General features: G+C 39.7%; 1 protein-coding gene across 2 annotated transcripts in view; it reads left to right on the top strand.

Moving 5' to 3' along the window:
• The first annotated feature begins 20,667 nt into the window (after nucleotides 1–20,667).
• Nucleotides 20,668–24,221, top strand: part of LOC130929824 (tropomyosin alpha-3 chain-like) — a 31,266-nt gene continuing 27,712 nt past the window's right edge. Inside the window, exon 1 of one of the 2 annotated variants that reach the window (XM_057857366.1) lies at nucleotides 20,668–20,960. In XM_057857366.1, the coding sequence (XP_057713349.1) occupies nucleotides 20,847–20,960 (114 nt within the window). In that variant the 5' untranslated portion in view covers nucleotides 20,668–20,846. The remainder of the gene's footprint in view (nucleotides 20,961–24,221) is intronic. The other variant, XM_057857365.1, reaches the window with a different exon arrangement.

Here is a 24,221-nt window from a genome sequence, read left to right on the forward strand (position 1 = left end):
CGACTTTTAAACGTGCAGAATGAATCTAAAACTAAATTTAGCGCAAGCTAATGCATTATTTCATTAACTCAAGGAAGAAGATGGGCCTCATTTGTCGTTGTTTTCCTGGGATGAGTCGCCATCTCGGTGAGTAAAAGTGACAGGCTTACAGCAGCACGCAAACGGCGAAAGAGTAGGCTGTGTGACGTTGTGTGTGACGCAGCTCCATGACCTGTTCAAGCTTTATTGAGTTTGCAAAAAAAATATATATATACAGTGGGGAGAACAAGTATTTGATACACTGCCAATGGGTTTTCCCATTGACTGTGTATCAAATACTCTCCCCGCTGTATATATATTGGGTCGTATGCCAGAAAAATTTGAATTGAACTGAACTACTTGTCAATATTTTTTTAAATACTTTTTTTCAATGTTATATATATTTTTTCTTCACTATAATCTTTTTAATTTTTATAAAGATGAGTGTTCGAGGAGCTGATTGCATGTACGTATATACTTTAGATAAGGTGATGGGTATAATACCTAACTTCACAAAGAGATATCCTCCAAACCCTTTTTGTGTTAGATGATATATATTATTTTTTTTCTCACTATTTTGCACTGTATATAACCCGTTTTGACCATAATATGTGTAAAGGCCAAAAACGCCTATGACCATACTTGCTGTTTGTGTTGAATTGTCAAACATAAAACTATTCAATCTTATTTTTTTTCTATTGAATGTTTATCCTAACAAGTAGAATAAATATTATCAAGCTTCAAAACGGTTGGTCGAGCATGTTTGGTTGTCAATGGGACATCAACATTAGAAATTTTGAAAAAATATTTTGTGATTTTTTTGTCTTTTTGGGTCCAAAATGTGGATTATAATTGGTCAGTGAAGAAAACAACAGTTTGGACATGAAGTTCAATGTGTCCTTAAAAAAGGTACCCAACTTGGCCATTGTGAACAATTTTTTCTTTAAAATATAAAGGCAACGTCAAATGCATGCAAATTCGGCCAAAATAGGCTTAGGTGTTAAAGGGTTAATTAATTTTACACCCTAGGTTGGCAAGCTCTACAAAAACCATTAAACAGTACATTTTCCATATTATATTCCTTTCTAATAAGTCGTTCTTTGGCAGCGTCATTACAAACAGCCAGTGTTGTTTTCATCAACGATGACAACAACGAAAATATTTCGTCAACGAACTATTTTTTTCATGATGATGATATCACGATGATGCGCTAAAAACGTGTCTTGGGAGACTAAAACATAACGAGATGGATGCCAGTTGTCATCTGACGAGACGAGAACGAGATAAAAATTCGCTATAGTTTCTGTCATAAGTCCATATTGTGTGATATTTTCTTACTGTATGTGTAGTTAGCACACATCATAGCAGTGTTTGGCCATGACACTCATGTGACATGCTACAACCCCCGTCCCACACACACGCACGTTCAAGGCTCCTTTTGTGGAACATATGTGAGATGCCGCTTGGTAAGTTTTGTTTTCTTATCTAGGCTATGCAATGTTGCTTTAGCCCAGTACTTCTCAAATAGTGGGGCGCGCCCCCCTGGGGGGGCGCAGAGCGATGCCGGGGGGGCGCATGTGACCTCGGGGAATATGTTTTTTTTTTTCTCCTTTTTTTTTTTTTTGCCGTACTGGAATAAAGTGTACTTGCACATCCACTCAGTGGGTGGCAGTGGCGCTCTCCTTTTCAGAGTGCGCGCAGTATTTATGAACTAAGGAAGAGCACTCAGCACACACAGAAAACAGATATGAAGAGCAGTGCTCCGCCGCCGTTTTCGAAAGCCGTTTTCCGACCGGACTAACTCACGCAGCGACCCACTGTCTTGTCCGGTTCTCACGTCGCCGCCCGAAAAGTGCCATTTTCGGCTTGGAATCGTCACGACGACCGCCCTCACCTACGGTTCTACCTCGGCCGCCGAGAATGCGTTTTTTTCGTGCCGTTTGCCTTTTAGTTTTGACTTTTACTACAGTGGGTAATGAGGAAAGACCACTGTTTACTGTGTCTAAAAATAATTATAGCGGACAGCCAGAAGCCAAAACAATTAAGACGCCACTTGAAGACATTAGACCCCAATCTCATTGATAAGCCGCTTGATTGTGTTTCAGCGAAAACGGCCGAATATTTCCAACAATCGTTCTGTTTTGTCAATGTAATATCAGTAAACCCATTAGCATTGTTAGCATGCTCATTGCAAGATAACTCCACACCATTGCAAAGGAGGTACAAAAATAGAAACTGTCCTTCTGTCCAAGGACACTTTTTTTTTTCTTTCTTTTATTCAGTTTTGTTTTTTCGGTCAATTTTTTGGGCATATTGTCGTCATGATTGAATGTTTCTAATCAATTTTAATTTGTTATTATTTACTGATTTTATTACATTTTATTTTTCTGTATCAAATGGTAAAAAATGTTCCTTGAGTGTATTTTTTAATTTGGATGGGACTTTTTTTTTTTTATTCAGGCAAACTGATGCGCGTCAAGTCTTCTCTGTTACAAACAAAACAATGTTAATAAAGTTGTACTTTATTATAAGTTGATCTATGTTACTTTTTTTCTTTATTAGGAAAAAAGGACACAATGTTAGGCAGATGCGTATTTATAATGGTAATTTTATAGACAAATTATACTATTACAGTGGCGGCAGAGAGTTGGGGGGGGGCGCGAAACATTTACGTCTTCCTTGGGGGGGCGTAACAGAAAATAATTGAGAAGCACTGCTTTAGCCCTTAAAGGTCTGTGCTGAGTGATCATCACACACTAAACTAACTTGTAGCATCAGCATAGCGTTCACGTTAGCATTAGCATTTTGTGTCTTTTTAAACTCTTGGACAACTTTACATACAGTTCGTGGCATCCAGGAAGGTTTAATTAATTGTAAATAATGTGCTGCTTTCTTGCTGAGTGTGTATTATCATCATGAAGATGGTGATGTCCTTGTAGACTCTACAATTATGTGCTCGTCTGTCAATGTTCCTTCGAAATTGTTGGAAACCTTTTACAGTGTATCACAATAGTGAGTTAACCCTCGCATTTCTTTTCATGGTACAACACTGACAAAATGAAACTTTGACACAATAAAAAGTAGTCTGTGTTCAGCTTGTATCATAGAGTTTATTTATTTCCCCCTCAAAATAACTCAAAATTTAGCCATTAATATCTAAACCCCCGGCAACAAAAGTGAGTACACCCCTATGAAAGAATGCACATCTCTAAATGTCCATATTGAGTACTGCTTGTCATGAAAGCCCGCAAGCAGTGTGCGAAGACATGTCAACAAAGCACATGGATTACTGGAACCATGTCCTATGGTCTGATGACACGGGTGGGCTTTCTTGTGTACCGTCTTCAGAAGAGGCTTCCCCCTGGGGTGACAGCCATGCACACCAATTTGATGTAGAGTACGGTGTATGGTCTGAGCACTAACAGGCTGATCCCCCACCTCTTCAATCTCTGCAGCAATGCTGACAGCACTCCTGTAACTCATTTGCTCCCAAAAACGTATAAATACGTTCTATTTTTAATTACCTCACTGTCCCAAAAACGTATTTATATGTCTTTTGCTGTTTTTTTTGACAAGAGGCATCTACTGTATAGGTTCCGATCTATCTAAGATAAAATGCACAGAGCTCAAAACCCATTTTAAAGCAATAAAACTGGCTACTGGAGGTCAGTAGCACATTTGGTCAGAACTGAAAAGAAAACGAAACCATCGTCAAAGAAGGATTTTTTAAAAATCTATCTTGATGAGACAGACGGTGACGTCCACAACAGCGTCAGGTTCTACACGCGTTCTGTGGAGCTCATGTTGCGTTACTCCTTAGCCCGAGGTTGAAACCAACGATAAAGATGATGAAAAAAGTGAGACCGATATTGATCCGGACTCATCAGATTACTCGGAGCCACCTCATTCAACCGGGAGCAGCTGAGAGCCTTCGCCGTTGTTATGTGCGCAAATAGTTCAACAGTTCAATAGTTTAGTTATGTGTAAATAAATTGTTACTTTGCGATCAAAAGCTCTATTTGTCTTGTTGTTATTTTGTAGAACAAAAACATGATTCAGATGTTTGGTATGTCACATAAGTGATAAATACGGTAGCTGTGTTAAAGTCAAAGTTACGTATGTTTGAAATGTATGCTTTCACAATTTCTCTGTTTTTTCCATCAGATATTGGAAAATTGCTCAAACTAAGCTATTTTCTAATGCTGATTTCTAAAGAATGGAAAAAGATATGAACTTTTTTTTCTGCTGAAAGACGAGAGTCCAATCTTTCTTTTGGTGAGTTCCATGCAGGGGTGAAAGTGGTTAGAGTTTCTTGCCGGAACTCCCTGGCGTGAAGGTCGCCACGGAGCCAGAATTTTTTTTTTTTTTTTTGGGGGGGGGGGGGGGGGGGGGGGTCAAAACTACTGAAATGCAAAGAAAATTGTTTTGGTCAGTTATTTCTATAACACATACAAAAACTGATTTTCATTCAAAATTGTATTTTTTCAAAGATTTGCAAAATAAAAGTTAACAAAAACAGCTATAACCCCAACCTCCATCTCCTAATTTTGATTTTTCCTCATTTCCTCACATACTAAACGCCAAATCTAAATTTTAACTACTTAAGGACATAGGATGTATATTAAAATAAGATAATTTAAACATTTTTTGTTGTGCTTTTTAATAATAAAGATATAAGTAACATACATTCAGAAAAATAACTACAAATGACATATTATGCAGAGTGAAATTGAATATATTTTGAAGATTGCGCAGACACTGACTTTTTTAAATCATAAGGATATGAATAAGTAGCCTAACATAAATGAAGAAATATACAGTATGTCCAAAGTGCACATTGACAGCTATGATGTTCTGAACCTCCCCATCAGAGCAAAAAAAAAAAAAACTAAATATGATAAATAAGCCACCTTAACTCTTTCTTGCTCTTAAAGATTTGATCCATTTTCTGTTGCATTGCCCTTTTTTTTTTTTTGGCTGTTTCAGAAAAGATGCACATTTGAACCAATCAGAGCTAACTATCTCTGGTGATCACATGTCTATATGTCAGCCAATTGAACGGATAAATGAGCCCAGGCGTTTTGCTTGCTGCATGCATTCGCACATTGACATGACTCGTCATTGTCAGACTCTGATAACTGCAGCAGCTGGGTAAACCTCCATGCTGTCCGTGGGATAAAATAAATATCAGTGGAAACGGATTACACTACACAAGCACTTTACTATGCTTCTTGTTAACACTTGTGTATGTAAATCTGATGTTGGTAGATTTTCTTCTTGGAGATGAAATCCCATGGGCTCACCACCTGTGGGAGGGGCCAAAGGGGTCGGGTGCGTAGGGAGTTGGGCGGCAGCCAAAGGCGGGGGCCTTGGCGGTCCGACCCCCAGCTGCTGAAGCTAACTCTTGGGACATGGAATGTCACCTCTCTGGCAGGGAAGGAGCCTGAGCTGGTGTGTGAGGCAGAGAAGTTCCGACTAGATATAGTCGGACTCTCCTCCACACACAGCTTGGGTTCTGGTACCAATCCTCTCGAGAGGGGTTGGACTCTCTTCCACTCTGGAGTTGCCCATGGTGAGAGGCGCCGGGCAGGTGTGGGCATACTTATTGCCCCCCGGCTTGGCGCCTGTACGTTGGGGTTTACCCCGGTAGACGAGAGGGTAGCCTCCCTCCGCCTTCGGGTGGGGGGACGGGTTCTAACTGTTGTTTGTGCTTATGCACCGAACAGCAGCTCAGAATACCCACCCTTTTTGGAGTCCTTGGAGGGTGTGCTAGAGAGCGCCCCCTCTGGGGACTCCCTCGTTCTACTGGGGGACTTCAACGCTCACGTGGGCAATGACAGTGAGACCTGGAGGGGCGTGATTGGGAGGAACGGCCCCCCCGATCAGAACCCGAGTGGTGTTATGTTATTGGACTTCTGTGCTCGTCACGGTTTGTCTATAACGAACACCATGTTCAAACATAGGGGTGTCCATATGTGCACTTGGCACCAGGACACCCTAGGCCGCAGTTCGATGATCGACTTCGTAATCGTGTCATCGGACTTGCGGCCGCATGTTTTGGACACTCGGGTGAAGAGAGGGGCGGAGCTGTCAACCGATCACCACCTGGTGGTGTGTTGGCTCCGATGGCGGGGGAAGATGCTGGCCAGACCTGGCAGGCCCAAACGTATTGTGAGGGTCTGCTGGGAACGTCTGGCAGAATCCCCTGTCAGAAAGAGTTTCAACACCCACCTCCGGCAGAACTTCTCCCTTGTCCCGGGGGAGGTGGGGGACATTGAGTCCGAGTGGGCCATGTTCCGCACCTCCATTGTTGAGGCGGCCGATCAGAGCTGTGGCCGTAAGGTGGTTGGTGCCTGTCGAGGCGGCAATCCCCGAACCCGCTGGTGGACACCAGCGGTAAGGGATGCCGTCAAGCTGAAGAAGGAGGCCTATCGGGCCTTTTTGGCCTGTGGGACTCCGGAGGCAGCTGACAGGTACCGGTTGGCCAAGCGGACTGCGGCCTCGGCAGTCGCCGAGGCAAAAACTCGGACATGGGAGGAGTTCGGTGAGGCCATGGAAAACGACTTCCGGATGGCTTCGAGGAACTTCTGGTCCACCATCCGGCGTCTGAGGAGAGGAAAGCAGTGCACTATTAACACTGTGTATAGTGAAGATGGTGTACTGCTGACCTCGACTCGGGACGTCGTGAGTCGGTGGAGAGAATACTTCGAAGCCCTCCTCAATTCCACCGACACGCCTTCCTTTGAGGAAGCAGAGTCTGGGGACTCTGAGGTGGGCTCTTCGATCTCTGGGGTTGAAGTCACTGAGGCGGTTGGTAAGCTCCTCGGTGGCAAGGCCCCGGGGGTGGATGAGATCCGCCCGGAGTTCCTAAAGGCTCTGGATGTTGTAGGGCTGTCATGGCTGACACGCCTCTACAACATCGCGTGGACATCGGGGACAGTGCCTCTGGATTGGCAGACCGGGGTGGTGGTCCCCCTTTTTAAAAAGGGGGACCGGAGGGTGTGTTCCAATTATAGAGGAATCACACTCCTCAGCCTCCCCGGTAAAGTCTATTCAGGGGTGCTGGAGAGGAGGGTCCGTCGGGAAGTCGAATCTCGGATTCAGGAGGAGCAGTGTGGTTTTCGTCCCGGCCGTGGAACAGTGGACCAGCTCTACACCCTCAGCAGGGTCCTCGAGGGTGCATGGGAGTTCGCCCAACCAGTCTACATGTGTTTTGTGGATTTGGAGAAGGCGTTCGACCGTGTGCCTAGGGGAATCCTGTGGAGGGTGCTCCGGGAGTACGGGGTACCGAGCCCCTTGGTAAGGGCTGTTCGGTCCCTGTACGACCGGTGTCAGAGTCTGGTCCGCATTGCCGGCAGTAAGTCGAATTCGTTCCCAGTGAGGGTTGGACTCCGCCAAGGCTGCCCTTTGTCACCGATTTTGTTCATAACTTTTATGGACAGAATTTCTAGGCGCAGCCGAAGCGTTGAGGGGGTCCGGTTTGGTGACCTCAGCATTGAATCTCTGCTTTTTGCAGATGATTTAGTGCTGTTGGCTTCATCAAGCCGTGACCTCCAACTCTCACTGGAGCGGTTCGCAGCTGAGTGTGAAGCGGTTGGGATGAAGATCAGCACCTCCAAATCCGAGACCATGGTCCTCAGTCGGAAAAGGGTGGAGTGCCCTCTCCGGGTCGGGGATGAGATCCTGCCCCAAGTGGAGGAGTTCAAGTATCTTGGGGTCTTGTTCACGAGTGACGGTAGGAGGGAGCGGGAGATCGACAGGCGAATCGGTGCGGCGTCTGCAGTAATGCGGACGCTGCACCGGTCCGTAGTGGTGAAGAAGGAGCTGAGCCGAAAGGCAAAGCTCTCGATTTACCAGTCGATCTACGTTCCTACCCTCACCTATGGTCACGAGCTTTGGGTCGTGACCAAAAGAACAAGATCCCGGATACAAGCGGCCGAAATGAGTTTCCTCCGCAGGGTGTCCGGGCTCTCCCTTAGAGATAGGGTGAGAAGCTCGGTCATCCGGGAGGGACTCGGCGTCGAGCCGCTACTCCTCCGCGTAGAGAGGAGCCAGCTGAGGTGGCTCGGGCATCTGGTTCGGATGCCTCCCGGACGCCTCCCTGGAGAGGTGTTCCGGGCATGTCCCACCGGCGGGAGGCCCCGGGGACGACCCAGGACACGCTGGAGAGACTATGTCTCTCGGCTGGCCTGGGAACGCCTTGGGATCCCGCCGGAGGAGCTGGTTGAAGTGGCTGGGGAGAGGGAAGTCTGGGCTTCCCTGTTAAAGCTGCTGCCCCCGCGACCCGACCCCGGAACAAGCGGAAGATAATGGATGGATGGATGGATGGATGGAGATGAAATGCATGTGTGGCACCTTTGTATTTTTTTTTTATTTTTTTTTTTACATAGCGTTTTGACAGTTGCCGTCATATTTTCGGAATAGCACTGTATAGCGGAACATTCTGGCCCTGGTCTCCAGGTTTATATAGCAATAGAAAAGAATTTTCTGTGGGCTTTGAAAAATCAGTCAAAATCCAGTAAAACTGCCGGGAGCGAAGGGCCTTGCTCCGGTGAAAATGGATGGGAGTGAATGAGTTAACGAGTCACATGACATTTTGGAGGGAAAATGATAAGCAGTACTCAATTTGGACATTTAGGGATGAGTATTTTTTTCATAGGGGTCTACTCACTTTTGTTGCCAGGGTTTTAGATATTAATGGCTATATTTTCAGTTATTTTGAGGGGAAAATAAATTAAGTCTATTATATAAGCTGCACACACTACTTTTCATTGTGTCAAAGTGTCATTCTGTCAGTGTTTTCCCATGAAAAGATATACTTAAACATCTGGAGAAATGCAAGGAGTGTACTCACTTTTGTGATACACTGTATTTATTCATGGACTAAAACCTTTGACGTTTATTGACGAAAACATTTTGAGAGTTATCGGCTAAAACTACACAAAATTTTAGTTTTCGTTGACTAAAACTAGACGAAGACGAACATATTTTGAAATGACTAGAATATGACTAAGACTAATAAGTATTTTCATTCAAAACACTAAAACTAAGACGAAAATTAAAAGGGCTGCCAAAAACAACACTGCAAACAGAATTATCTTTTTAAATGGAATTCATTAAATCATACAAGTTGTATGTTTGGTGGACATAATGAAGGCGTCTTTTGCGTTTGCCGATAGCATAGTAGTCAAGAGGATAGTATATAATGTCTGAAATAACTTGCAATCCGATGCAAAGGCAGGAACGCCATCCAGCACCTTTTGGCGCGAGGAACCTTTCAGCACGGGCTTTCCTGTGGGAAGAGAGGGCCTCTTCAAAAGACATGTGTCACTGCCAAGATGGACTATTAACATTGTCAGGCCACAACTAGATAGTTGCAGGGCCTGAGCCAAATATAACTTGATATTCTCTATCAGGGAATCCCTGACTGAAGGGCTGAGGGCCAAAATAAGTTGAGATCCAATTTGAATTGCATCGCAAATTTCGGGGGTAAACTCTTGTGCTCTTCATAAAGAAGTCCTGTTCGGGTGATTGTTATTTGGGAAGCTGTACTGTTTTATACAAATGAGACACTTTTCTTGATATAAAACTTTATGGTTATGTAGTTTCACTCTGTTCTGGTTTTATGATGCGGACGCATGCTGAATTTCCAGTAACTCCGTAGACAAATACAGCATGGCTCGGCCTCTGCCTAGCGGATGTTATGGCTCGTGGTATGCTCCCAGTGGTATTCACATAAACTTATACTGGCTTTTTATATGTAAACAAACCAAAGAAATGGCATTGATGTTTTATAGTATAATAGCATATCAATTCACACTGAACTAATCATTCTGTTGTTTTAGCTTTAGTATTTTTTGAGCACAGGACACATGAAAATGCAGGGATAGGAAGAACATAATTTCCATAACACAGCGGTAACATGGCTACAAAAACACCCGGTCTTTGTTGTGGCACGAGCTTGGTTCCACATCTGCCTTCATGAACATGTTGTCCTCCATTGTCGTGACGATGGCAGATGGATGCGGTATTTCCAAATTGTCTTTTTTAAGGGATTTTGATGAGTAATGTTACTCCATCTCCGCTGTTGTTTTAGATGGAGAAATTCTAAAACCGAAGTTGCTAGCAGACATGCGGAAGTAAAGCGGAAGTACCTCGGAAACTTGTCTATTTATTCATAAAAAAAAAAAAAAAACATATATATATATACATTCGGGCTGTCAAACGATTAAAATTTTTAATCGAGTTAATTACAGCTTAAAAATTCATTAATCGCAATTAATCGCAATTCAAACCATCTATAAAATATGCTATATTTTTCTGTAAATTATATATATATTCTGTAAAATACATTGTTGGAATGGAAAGATAAGACACAAGATGGATATATACATTCAACATACAGTACATAAGGACTGTAGTGGGCATTTCACTCCACTGTCATTTAAATCTGTCTATGCTGTCCTCACTCCGAAGCGTGTACTTTTTCCAAAGCTAGACAGCTAGTGAACGACGCCTTAATAATCAGACTTCTTCCTTTTTAATACACGTAAAACTTTTCACTCTATTTTTATTATTGTTATTTTTATTCTTATTATTATTATATTAACTCTACTTTTGACTGAAAATTTTACAAATTTTATTAAAACGAAAACATGAAGAGCGGTTTTAATATAAAATTACTATAACTTGTAACTATAACATTTATCGTTTAAGAGCTACAAGTCTTTCTATCCGTGGATCACTTTAACAGAAAGAATGTTAATAATGCCATTTGTAGATTTATTGTTACAATAAACAAATACAGTACTGATGTACAGTATGTTGTATGTATATATCCGTCGTGTGTCTTATCTTTCCATTCCAACAATGATTTACATAAAAATATGGCATATTTTGAATTGCGATTAATTACGATTAATTTTTAAGCTGTAATTAACTCGATTAGAAAATGTAATCATTTGACAGCCCTAATATATATATATATATATATATATATATATATATATATATATAGTTGTTTTTTTATATACGTATTGGCCCAAATATAAGACGGCCCTGATTATAAGACGACCCCTCTTTTTCAAGACTCAAGTTTGAAAAACGACTTTTTGAACACCAAATTAATTTTTATATAGAAAATAATTACAGTACATCCCAAACAAATGATTATAACAATATATTTGAGAGAAAAAGCATGTTATCATGTTATTTTGCCTCATTCAAATCTTAATATCTGAACATTTAAATATGTAAACTAAAGTGCAATCACATTCGTAAATGACTGACTTCTGGTTTTTGAAATGTAAATAAACCATTCTATTGTGATAATTGCAATAACTGCATTAACCATCAAAGTGAAGTCTAACTGTAACTGTAGTCTTGAAATAAATCTGAATAAGGAAAAACATTGCAATAAATTAATTCAAACTGGTTAAACTTGAGTAGCTGAGATCTGTCATGACAGAACATCGCTTAAATGATATCTGGCGCCATCTAGCGTCGTGAATGAGTATAATGTCTAGACTGCGAATATAAGACGACCCCCTCTCTTTCAATCTTACTTCAATGCAAAAAACACCGTCTTATATTCAGGCCAATACGGTATATAAAATAATGACAAATGATAAAACAATAAGCGGGTCAGAAGACGAATAATTATCGAGACTTGGACATCATGTTTTGGTTCATGCCACACTTGTATACCAATATTAATATTGTGGCTGACATGACCCATTATGCGATATTCATGTATGTGGTCTTTGTGGCGTTAAATATTTTTTATATTATCAAAAATACTCTTCCACTACAAAGGTTCAATGGAGAATTTATCTACTTTCCTAAAAACTGTTGTATTAAAGCCAGATAATAATACCGTTTTGTGTTCTGAAGCTTTTTCTCTCTGCGTTGCTCATGTCTAGCATCAGTGGTTGACACTGTATAATTTGCAGACATGTTTGTACAGATGAGCTGAGGGTCGATGACGTGTTTGTTGACTCAGTGCACAGGTGGCACGGTGCTGTTGCTTCATTTTTTTATTATAATTATTTCCTAACGAAACATAAAACATATTTATAGACATTTGTATTTTCTTCTGAATACTGGCTCTCCACTAGTTTAAACTTAGCAAGACTCTCCGACCATACGCTCCCAAGACGATCCTGTGGCTTTTGGGGGAGTTTTTGACCATATAAGGAGAAGAGAAGTTCAGTCAAGCTTGCCTGTGGGAGGGTTCCTATTTCTTACACTCAACATCTGATTTCTCTCTCCCTGACTCTCTTTCATTGTTCCAAAGGCTTCTTCCTCTTCTTGCATTGATAAACAATAGACAACGTGAAGATAAGAATTGCAACGATCATTTCTTACCTCAGGGTATGTTTGTAAGTGTGTTCGTGTGTGTGCTGACAGTATCTTGAGCGACCAAATAAGGCACTTAGCTCATGAAGTGAGTTCATGTTTGAGAAAGTGAGCTTGTGCCACTGATATTTATGACTTCATGCTTAGTTTGGAGAACGTCCTCAGGCAATGTTGTCGTCTCAAATGCCTGAAAGCCAAACTCAAAACTAATGTTCACACACGCACATAGTTGCAGAGTCAAACATGCAGACAATACAAAATATTTTTTTTCCCCTCACATAAGGTCCATATTATTTTCCTTATAGTTGTTAATCTGTGCAAGGTATTCATGTCTGCATTTATAACATGAGCTTATTACATTCATTGCCTTAAGTATAAAATACTTACCGTAATTTTCGCACTATAAGTCGCACCTGACTATAAGCCGCAACCCCTCAAATGTGACACAAAAACGGCATTTGTTCATAGATAGTCGCACCGGACTATAGGCCGCAGCTGTCCTCACTGTATTATGGGATATTTACACCATAAAATATTAACCGGTAACACTTCATTAGATTACGGCATCATACGACGGTCAGAAGACCAAATGAACCACCATGAAGCTTTGAACCAATTGGCTGCTAAGCTTCATTGCTTCTAGAAGCTTCATTTGGCCATCACTGCTCCCTTAGGGGAGACAGTCAATCTCTTCTGCAACCTGCTGTCAACATTTTTGTTGTCCAACATGCCTCTTAGCATGCATTGCAGCGCAACAGATGTAAATAATCAAAATTCATGTTCTGTGCTAATTATTTATTCAGTTATTCTTCCAGTTGTTCCATTATTGCTAGTTATGTTATTTGGTAACACTTTGACAGTGGCGCCATGAGACTGTCATTATGACATGACATGACACTGTCATGGGCATTAATGAATGCTTATAACAGATGTCATTTAGTGTTATTCGGCAAATGATCTCACTTTTGAATAGATGTAAAAGATCCGAGCTGGACATAAATGGCGTTAGTAACATAATTTGCCAGATGACACTTAATGACATCTGTCATAAGCATTCAGTAATGCCCATGATAGTGTCATGTCATAATTATGACGGTCTTATGACAGTCTTATGACGCTGCTCTCAAATAAAGTGTTACCAAATACCATAACAAGCAATTAATGAAACAACTGGAACAGTAAGTGAATAAATAATTAGCAAAGAACATGCATTTTGATTGTTATTTACATCTATAGTGCTGCAATGCATGCTAGGAGGCATGTGTTGCCTATTAAACCCCCCCCCCCCCCCCCAATCAACAAATAAGCCGCACTGGACTAAAAGCCACAGGATTCAAAATGAAGGAAACAAGTAGCGGCTTATAGTCCGAAAATTACGCTTTTTTGTCAACTGTGCAGCCAATTGTCACATTGCTTTTGGCAATGTGGGAGCCCGGAGATAGTTGTGCGCCAGGTTGTCAATTTTAGCTGCTCGGTTTCAGCCAAATGCTTTAAAAATCACTGGACATTACACCCCAGTTGTCACCCAGTTCTGCTTGGTGTAAGTTACAAAACAAAAACAACAACAACAACAACAAAAGCCCTGCATTCAAGGGCGTAGGTTTGGTCTGTGTGTACACTTTTGCTGACCAAACAGCGTCGGTGAACGGGGGTCAAGGCTTTATTTCTCACAAATATGAACCTAATTAATTGATAGGCTAAAAGATCAATGCTAAATACTGTAAATCTCTATTGACTTATACTAACTTTCATGTGTATTGGTTCAGGTGATACACCATTCGATTCTGACCTTTGTTTTCAAAAACTACGAAAGAAACATTTTGAAAACTTCCAGAATAAATGTCTGGATTTTATTAACAAATTTACGTTTCAATATTTGAACATAACTTAAATGATATTAACATAAACAATAAATACAAATGTGTTTATAATGTCTTAACTATCCAGGAATGCAAAAAATAAACATTTGTCTTTAGACCACTCAATATTTGTCAAAATAAATAAATAGAACTAAAAAAAAAAGTTACAAAAAACAGGTTATAACAAAAAATCATTAAAATGCCCAAAAAAAAAACAAAAAACAAAAAATACATGTGACATATTTATGTCACAATGCTGATGCCATAGTGTGCACTTCCTGTGGGTATGGTATTTCAGTATAAAAGGAATCTCTGTGATGTTTCGGTGACATATATGGTGAGAAGCACACTGAATAAAGAAGTGTTGTTCCATGCAAGTCTCGGCCTTACACGTACTTAGATTAAGGAAGTACATAACAAAAGTGGCAGCACAGCCAAACTCGACAAAAAAATGAAAACTCTTCACCTCTATTATGATTAATGAATCATTAGCCGAAGAAATGTCTGTATAGGTGAAACCGGTGTGTCAGCGCCGCCCCGCGTTCCGCTCCCACCTCTGACTAGGCTGGGACGCAAACCTCACCCCTCGAAACCTTCGCTGCCGATCCGGGTCACGGCACCATTGTAACCGGTGTGTCAGCGGTGCCTCGCGTTCCGCGCCAACCTCGGACTAGGCTGGGACGCAAATCCACGCACACACGATGCTTGCACTCGGCAGGTAGGTACGTTAACCGCTGTGCCATAAAGCTTGAGCCGACGGCACAGCCGCCAGTGCACCTACATGAAGGAAACGGCAGGGAGGTTTCCACGCTCCACAACGGACCTGCGTGTACCCGATACATAGGCTGCAAATAAAAATATTTGAAAATAAAATGTAGAATATAAATAATTGCATTTTTAATAAATGCAAATCATCAGCCAGTCACGCACGTTTTGGGCCCTCAACAGAATTTGCAACCGAGGCTGTTGTAGCAGTAAATAAGCCCTCTATTACATTCAGTTGGACTCTCAATCTTATCAAAAGGTGCTAAATAAACAAGTTACACCATAAACATTCATGTGCAACACCAATATGGCGTAAATTCATGCTTAACGACACGGCAAAGACGTTAACAGTGACAGAGCGGCGTGCAGTTGTTGTTTGCAGCTAACAAGGCAGGATGTGTCTGAGGAGAACTTTTCTACATGTCTGTCCATGATCAAAGGTAATTAAATATTCCTTTCTTTAAAGAAAGTTGGTAGTGTTTACTTTGGAACCGCTGCATTCGTGGCCATTTTTAACATTACACGCATGCACAGAACTGCAAAGTTGCAATTTCTGATGGGGTGCAAAATTTTTCTGAATACTGGCACATTCAGGAAGTGAAAAGGGGTACATCTAGGTCTGGACATCATGAAAATAATTCACTTAGTCAATTCTATCGTTACAACATATGGGAAGACCTTCTAATGACTTATATAATTGAACTCAATATATAATGCAAATAAGGTTGCTTAAAAGTTGGTGGCGACAATTTGAGCATCCTGAAAAGTTGCCAGTGTTATGTCCCTACCGTCCCTATGCAAATCTACGCTCTTTCCTGCATTACATTTTAACTAGGGCTGTCAAACGATTAAAAATTTTAAACAAGTTGATTACAGCTTAAAAATTAATTAATCGTAATTAATCGCAATTCAAACCATCTATAAAATATGCCATATTTTTCTGTAAATTATTGTTGGAATGAAAAGATAAGACACAAGACGGATATATACATTCAACATATGGTACATAAGTACTGTATTTGTTTATTATAACAATAAATCAACAAGATGCCATTAACGTTATTAACATTCTCTTAAAGCAATCCATGGATAGAAAAACTTGTAGTTCTTAAAAGATAAATGTTAGTACAAGTTGTGGAAATTTTATATTAAAACCCCTCTTAATGTTTTCTTTTTTTTTTAAATTTGTAAAAATTTTAATCAAAAAATAAACTAGTAGCTCGCCATTGATGATGTCATTACACCATGCTCACTCCCCAAACCCATAAAATCATTTGGACCCAAGCGCCAGCAGAGGGCGCCAAAAAACAAAAAAACAGGTAACAAGTAACAAGCGGACATTACACTGCTGTCATTTTAATCTGAGCGGGGCATGTCCGTTAATTGCGTCAAATATTTTAACGTGATTAATTTTAAAAAATAATTACCGCCCGTTAACGCGATAATTTTGACAGCCCTAATTTTAACTAATCAACATAAAACAGGTTAGATATGTCAATCGGTCACCATAATGTTTGTTTGAAATTGCAACGCACAAGGCTGGCAGTGAATGTTCATTTTTAAGTGCCATTAATGCAACGAATAATGACTGCTAGCTCTCCTATTCAAAATTGATTGGATGTTTAGTGTCGTTAATGGCAGCTAGTTAGATAATTATTTGAAGGATTTGCAATGAAAACCTAAAGACCTGTTAAACAGTCTCCATCATAGAACCTTTATTAAATGTCTGATTAGAGTTTTCACTCAACATTTTAACACTTTAATTGGCATAAAAGTGTGGAAATCTGCAAAAATTGACTATTATTAACAATGAAATTAAAAAGTATGTCATGCAAGTGTAAGAACATGCTAACCTTTGTAGAACACAACCATAAGACATATAAACTTTGGATTGTGGACACTGCATTATCCCTGCTTATTGTTACAACACCCCACATTTGGAATAGGTTTTTGCCAGTCTTCAAATAACAGTCACACCCCCACCCCAAAAAACAAACAACAAACAAAAAGCCGAGTTTGCCACGAACCAAACTGTGGCTTGGCATGATGTTTGAAACCTAATGTTTGTGTGGCGTCAGAAAGGAAATTGTTGGAATTGAGTCTCACAGGCGACGACATGGGCTATGCAAGTTGATATTGAGATATATCTCTTATAGGGTCACGGACTACTCTTTTTGTAGCTTTATATTTAGCAAGGGGTGCAGCTTGCACATTTGAGCTGAAAGAAAACACACAAGGAACACTGGCAATCTAATGTTACACACACAAACTCATGCTAACTTCCTGCTTGCAATAAGAATTAGTCACAGTTTCTGTTCCACCCCATTGTACAATAATACACGAGAAGTAGGACAATTCCCAACATTTCACAAAAAACATCCTGCAAAGCCCTTGGCATCAAATAAACGCCTGCTTGCCTCTTTTTATCAAAGACAAGTGATCACTAAATAGGCAAACGTTAAGCCCATCAAATAGCTGCCGGGTTTCGAAAAAAAATCACCCAGAAAAAAATTACTGTAAAATTTAGAGTTCTCCGATATTACTGGGTAGCCGATAATATTGGCCGATAAAGGCATTTTAAATTGATATCGGATAATATCGGTTCTGGGCCAATATGCATGTTGCCTTCAAAGTAAATGTAGAACCCTTCTGCCTTTGTACAAGGGCTGGTCACACCTTAGCTTAGCAAATATGCTTATTGACCATTAGATGTCTCCGAACTAAGATTTTTGGGATTTGGTATGTGAGCTGATCCTTTGAATTCATGGTCCAAAAATTAAATGAACAATAAATGATCGAAAAAATAATAATAAGTCCATGACCGTGCAAATTGGTATCGGATTTTTGAAGTTGGACAATATCAGGATATTGGTTAAAATGTAATTATCGGACAACTCTAGTAAAATTAACAGTCACCTAATCACTATACCGATATACCGGATGACCGAGCTTCTCAACCGGCCGGCACAGCCCAAAAAGGAAATGTGGGTCCCCTTCCCATGGGCTCACTACCTGTGGGAGGGGCCAAAATGGTAGGGTGCGTAGGGAGTTGGGCGCATTGGCGGTCCAACCCCCAGCTACAGAAGCTAACTCCTGGGACGTGGAATGTCACTATATTTTACGGTTTTCCCATTTTTTTAATGGTTGAATTCTGGCTACCTTTAATGTCATTGACAGCGATAGACATCCAATCCTTTTGAATTTCCACATTTCCACTTGTTACTTGTGTTTTTTGGTGATTTCTCACCCTTTGCTGGTGCTTGGGTGCGACTGATTTTATGGGTTTTAACACCATAATTATTATTGACATCAACAATGGCGAGCTATTAGTTTATCTTTTTGAATGAAAATTTTACAAACTTTATTAAAACGAAAACATTGAGGGGTTTTAATATAAAATTTCTATAACTTGTACTAACATTTATCTTTTAAGAACTACAAGTATTTCTATCCATGGATCGCTTTAACAGAATGTTAATAATGTTAATGCCATCTTGTTGATTTATTGTTATAATAAACATATACAGTACTTAAGTACAGTATGTTGAATGTATATATCCTTCTTGTGTCTTATCTTTCCATTCCAACAATAATTTACAGAAAAATATGGCATATTTCATAGATGGTTTGAATTGAGATTAATTACGATTAATTCATTTTTAAACTGTGATTAACTCGATTAAAAATTTTAAATTTATCTACATTTTCAATCGTTTGACAGCTCAACTTGCAACAGATGTAATTTTGTGTTATCTGGCAAATAATCTTACTTTTGAATGGATGTAAAAGATACGAGCTGGACAAAAATGGAGTTAGTGACATAATTTGCCAGATGACACTTAATGACATCTGTCATAAGTAGGGTTGTTCCGATCATGTTTTTTTGCTCCCGATCGTTTTAGTTTGAGTATCTACCGATTCCGATATTTCCCGATCCGATTGCTTTTTTTTTTTGCTCCCGATTCAATTCCAATCATTCCCGATAATTTTTCCCGATCATATACATTTTGGCAATGCATTAAGAAAAAAATGAATAAAACTCGGACGAATATATACATTCAACATACAGAACTTAAGTACTGTATTTGTTTATTATGACAATACATCCTCAAGATGGCATTTACATTATTAACATTCTTTCCGTGAGAGGGATCCACGGATAGAAAGACTTGTAATTCTTAAAGGATAAATGTGACTTTGTATATTGTGACTAAATATTGCCATCTAGTGTATTTGTTGAGCTTTCAGTAAATGATACTGTAGCCATCTGTTCTGCCCAAATGCATGATGGGAAGTGCAGCCATGACTGTGCGTAGTGGTACCAATTGATATGTCTTCTCTGCGTTGGGAAATAACAGGGTGTTAAGAAAAAGATCAATTACTACCTTTCTTCCCCACATTGCTTCCCACGCTGTTTCTAATCGTAAGGAGAAGGATTGAAAGGCTTTAGCCAATTAAAAAAAGGCTCTTAAGGCTGCCAAAATTCACTCTACTTATTTTACGCTGCCTTTTAGCTCTATATATAGGTAAAACCGCGCAATTACAGATTGAAGGCGACAATGCGTGAGTGGGCTGTGCAGCGCATGCAATAATTGCGTTAAATATTTTAACGTGATAAATTTAAAAAATAATTAATTACCGCCGTTAACGGGATAAATTTGATAACCCTACCTTAAGCCTAAACTAAAGACTCTGGATGAGTGTAACATATTATGTCTGTAACGTTAAATACAATTAGAAAACGATTTATTTAAAAAATATACATATATTAAAAAAAGGCATGTCCGATATTTTTTTGCCGATTCCGATACTATGATGACGTGATCGGACCCGATCGATCGGGACATCTCTAGTCATAAGCATTCATTAATGTCCATCATAGTGTCATGTCATAATTATGACGATCTTATGATGCCACTGTCAAATAAAGTGTTACCTATTAACCCAAATAATCAATAAATAAGCCACACTGGACTATAAGACGCAGGATTCAAAGTGAATGAAAAAAGTAGAGGCTTATAGTCCAAAAATTACAGTATTTTCCTATCAGGGAAAATCAGCTCGTAATTGCAATTAGTTTCGTTAAATGCCATTTTCACACACTATCCAGACACGGAACCATTAGTGGCTAAGTCAATTAATAACTACTTTGAAGTATAAACAATAAAAAAATGCTTCCCTCAAATAGACAAAACATTTCGTTGCTGTATATAATCCTGCAACATCAACAGTTCTTTTCAGTCACTGGAAACTGATCTAAATAAAGCGCAGGAGAGTAGTAATTTGCTTCATTGCGTTTATGTTTGAAGTCGCCATGCTTTGAAATAAGACAGGAGCTTTTCTTCACACTGGCACAGATCATTTTCTTTCCACCCGGAATAAAAAATATGTCTTTTCTAACCAACGCTGGTATTAAAATCAATCTCTGCATTTCCAAGCCAGAACACATGCGCCAAAAAGGAGGGGGCGGGGGGGTGAATTGAGCAGTGGTCCAAATAAGGATATGTGCTGCCAAAACATCTCCACCACGTTGCTCCTCCAGAAGCGTTTGAGAAGTTTATATTAAGGAGGGAGGGAGAGAGGGTTGCGGAATATGTTGTAGAGTAAAGGAGAAGGAGGAGGGGAAGGGTGTACATGTCGGGGTTGTCACAAGGGGGATCGAGGTTGTCTCCACTTTAAATCACACGCAGCTCCAGCGGACCTTCATATTTTGCATCCTCCTCCTCCTCTTTATAGCTCTGCTCTTCTCTCCTCCTCTTTCCTCTCTTTAGTTCTCGCTTCTCTGCGCCATCCGCAAACCATTTTTACCCCCCTCAACAGAAGCGTGAAACTCCAAGACCCGTCACCATGGAGGCCATCAAGAAGAAGATGCAGATGCTGAAGTTGGACAAGGAAAATGCCCTGGACCGGGCAGAGCAGGCTGAAACGGACCAGAAGGCAGCAGAAGAAAAATGCAAACTGGTGGGTATAACTTTGTGGTCAAAGTTCTTTGCGAAGAGCAGATTTATCACAATATCATAACAGAAAGCGTGAGAGATATTGTTAGCTAAATCAAAGTGACTAATTCCATCCTCGAACAACGCCTCCCTTAATTAAGGGACAAAAACGGGTAGTAATTGGCAACCGCAAATACAGCAGTTCAGACTCACACTCAGAAATTAAAGTTGTAAAGTCGATATTCTGTGCATAAGCCACGTGTGAAAAATGAAAGAAATCACTCAAATAGATGCCAAACTAAATTAGGTAAAAAATTAGGTTTTATTATGACGGTCACCAAGGGCGTAGGTTTGGTCTCAACATTGGTAGGGATGCTATAACAGCATAGCCTGCATGTACACTTTTTGCTGGGGACGGGACATTAATAAGACCAAACAGATTGGTTACATTTCTTAAAAAAAGATGGTTCCTATGTAGAAATGAAAGTTACAGTAAAATTATTTTCATGGGAGAAAGTCTTTTTTTTTTTGCTGTTTTTTTTGCTTGCTTCATATAAAGGAAATTTACAGTGGTTGTGTTTTTGCTTTTTTGGGGAGGGTGTTTAAAAAAATGTGCATTGGCTGCAAATAAAAATATTTTTTTAATGATGTAGAAAATACATACATTTTAACTAGGGAATAAATGCACAAAATGCACAGTTGAATTAACGTTAAAAGTAAAAAAATGTACATGAAGACACGTCTCTAGGGAGTTTTCTACTCGAGTTTTACAGAGTTTAGCAAGTTCACACAGTTTAATGTTATGCTAACTGATGCAGGTCGGACTTTCAGTTACAAAATTAGTGGTGTGTTCCCCACCTTCACAACATTGACGTCTTTTTACTAGGGCTGTCAAACGATTAAAATTTTTTAATCGAGTTAATTACAGTTTAAAAATTAATTAATCGTAATTAATCTCAATTCAAACCATCGATAAAATATGCCATATTTTTCTGTAAATTATTGTTGGAATGCACATTGGAAAGTACATAAGTACTGTATTTGTTTATTATAACAATAAATCAACAAGATGGCATTAACATTATTAACATTCTCTTAAAGCCATCCATGAATAGAAAGACTTGTAGTTCTTTAAAGATAAATGTTATTACGAGTTTTAGAAATTTAATATTAAAACCCCTCTAAATGTTTTCGTTTTATTAATTTTTTTTATTTTTTACTTTTCAATCAAAAAATAAACTAGTAGCTCGCCATTGTTGATGTCAATAATTACACCATGCTCACTCATGGTACTAACCCATAAAATCAGTCGCACCCAAGCGCCAGCAGAGGGCGCCAAACACCAAAAAACAATTAACAAGCGGACATTACACTGTACTGTCATTTTAATCTGTTTGAGCGGGGCATGTGCGCTAATTGCGTCAAATATTTTAACGTGATTAATTTTAAAAATTAATTACCGCCGTTAACGCAATAATTTTGACAGCCCTACTTTTTACATTACGTAAAGTGGCTGCTGCTAGCCGGAAAAAAAAAACTCTAATATCCCTCCTCTTCAAAGGGGGCGGAGGACGCGGCATGTCGACATGTATTTCTGTCGGGATTGTGTGAATGTGGTGGTTCTCGTCATCAGCCCATCAAACGTGCGTTTGAAGGGGGGAATAAATGAACCAGCACATTCAGCAAGTGAAACGGGGTAAATGTAAGTCTGAACATAAGGTAGGGTCAATTCGATCCTTATAATTTATGGGAAGACAATCTGAACTACCGATATAAGTGAACTTATAATATAATGCAAATAAGGTTGCTTAAAAGTTGGTGGGGACAATTTGAGCATCCTTAAAAGTTGGTGGTGTTATGTCCCTACCGTCCCTATGCAAACCTACGCCCTTGACGGTCACTAAAACTATTTCAGTTCATAGATTAGATTTGTTCAAAATAGTCAGACATTAAGATTAAGAAAAAGTAGTTTTCAATTTATTTATCCACTTGAAAAAGTAGCGCCTCTGTTAACTCACTATAGCTGCCATTGTCAGTAATAGACGTGTAATCAATTTGAACAGTTTAAATGGACATCGATCCCAGTTCAAATCAATTAGAGGGCAATTCTCATCACTGGCAGTGAATGTATTAAATAGATGCCCGCCATTTACGCATACCTTACTCAGATAACATCTCACTTTTACCGTCCGGAAAAATAGTAACTGTAATAACTTTGGGTATTACATGGACATTTACAATAACTCACTGGCTGCCATTGATGGCGATTATTAACAAATGTCGAGTAAATGGATTGGACATTTACCGTAATTAACCAAATTTGGCAGGAAAACGGCAATTTTTCATAGATAAACCGCACTGGACTATAAGCGGCAGCTGTCCTCACTGTATTATGGGATATTTACACTAAAAGATATTAACCGGTAACACTTGATTTGACAGCGGCATCATACGACTGTCATAAGACCAAATGAACCGCCATGAAGCTTTGAACCAATTGGCTGCAAAGCTTCATTGCACCAAGAACAGTGTTGTTGATAACGGCGTTAGAATATAACGGCGTTACAAACGGCGTTATTTTTTTCAGTAGTGGGTAATCTAATTAATTACTTTTCTCATCTTGGCAACGCCGTTAACGTTACTGAGGCGGGAAAGGCGTGCGTTACTCTGCGTTACTATGTTGGTTGACGCGAGAAAAGTCTGAGAGAGACTGACTCACGGAGACGAGAGAGCAGAGCAGGAGTGGGGACGCCCTTGCAAACGCAATGCTAGGTGGCTCCAATAATACCTGACTGTAGCCTAGCCGAAAAACTACGCCCACATAATGCTACGGTAGAAGTCATGTATTGTAGAACTAGATGCAAATGACAGACACAGTAGCATTAGCAACATATCTAAAGAACTAGATGCGTCAGTAAACAGCTGCCATCTTAAAGCAGTACACCTCTTAGGAAAGCTCTGTTGTAGAGGACCTTCCTAGAGAACCGAATTAACTTTTTATCTGAAATGATCCTAAATCGGCAAAACTTAACTTAAATCTATCTTTAAATGATTAAACAGTTTTAAAACTTACACGTCGAAAATAGATAGAAGGGAACTAATGCAATAACGGGAGTAATTTTAACAACTTTAACGGTTGATTGACAACATTAAATGACTTCCACACATAGCAAAGGTTACTATCTAGTTACCGCAATACACCAGTGTCTAGTTAAGTTTATGGTAAAGAATTGGGCTAGGGCCAATTGTCCCAAAACCCTTTAAACGTCGCATTGTGTGACCTTTT

This window comes from Corythoichthys intestinalis, chromosome 14 (genome assembly GCF_030265065.1).
Source record: "Corythoichthys intestinalis isolate RoL2023-P3 chromosome 14, ASM3026506v1, whole genome shotgun sequence".
Lineage (NCBI taxonomy): Eukaryota > Metazoa > Chordata > Actinopteri > Syngnathiformes > Syngnathidae > Corythoichthys > Corythoichthys intestinalis.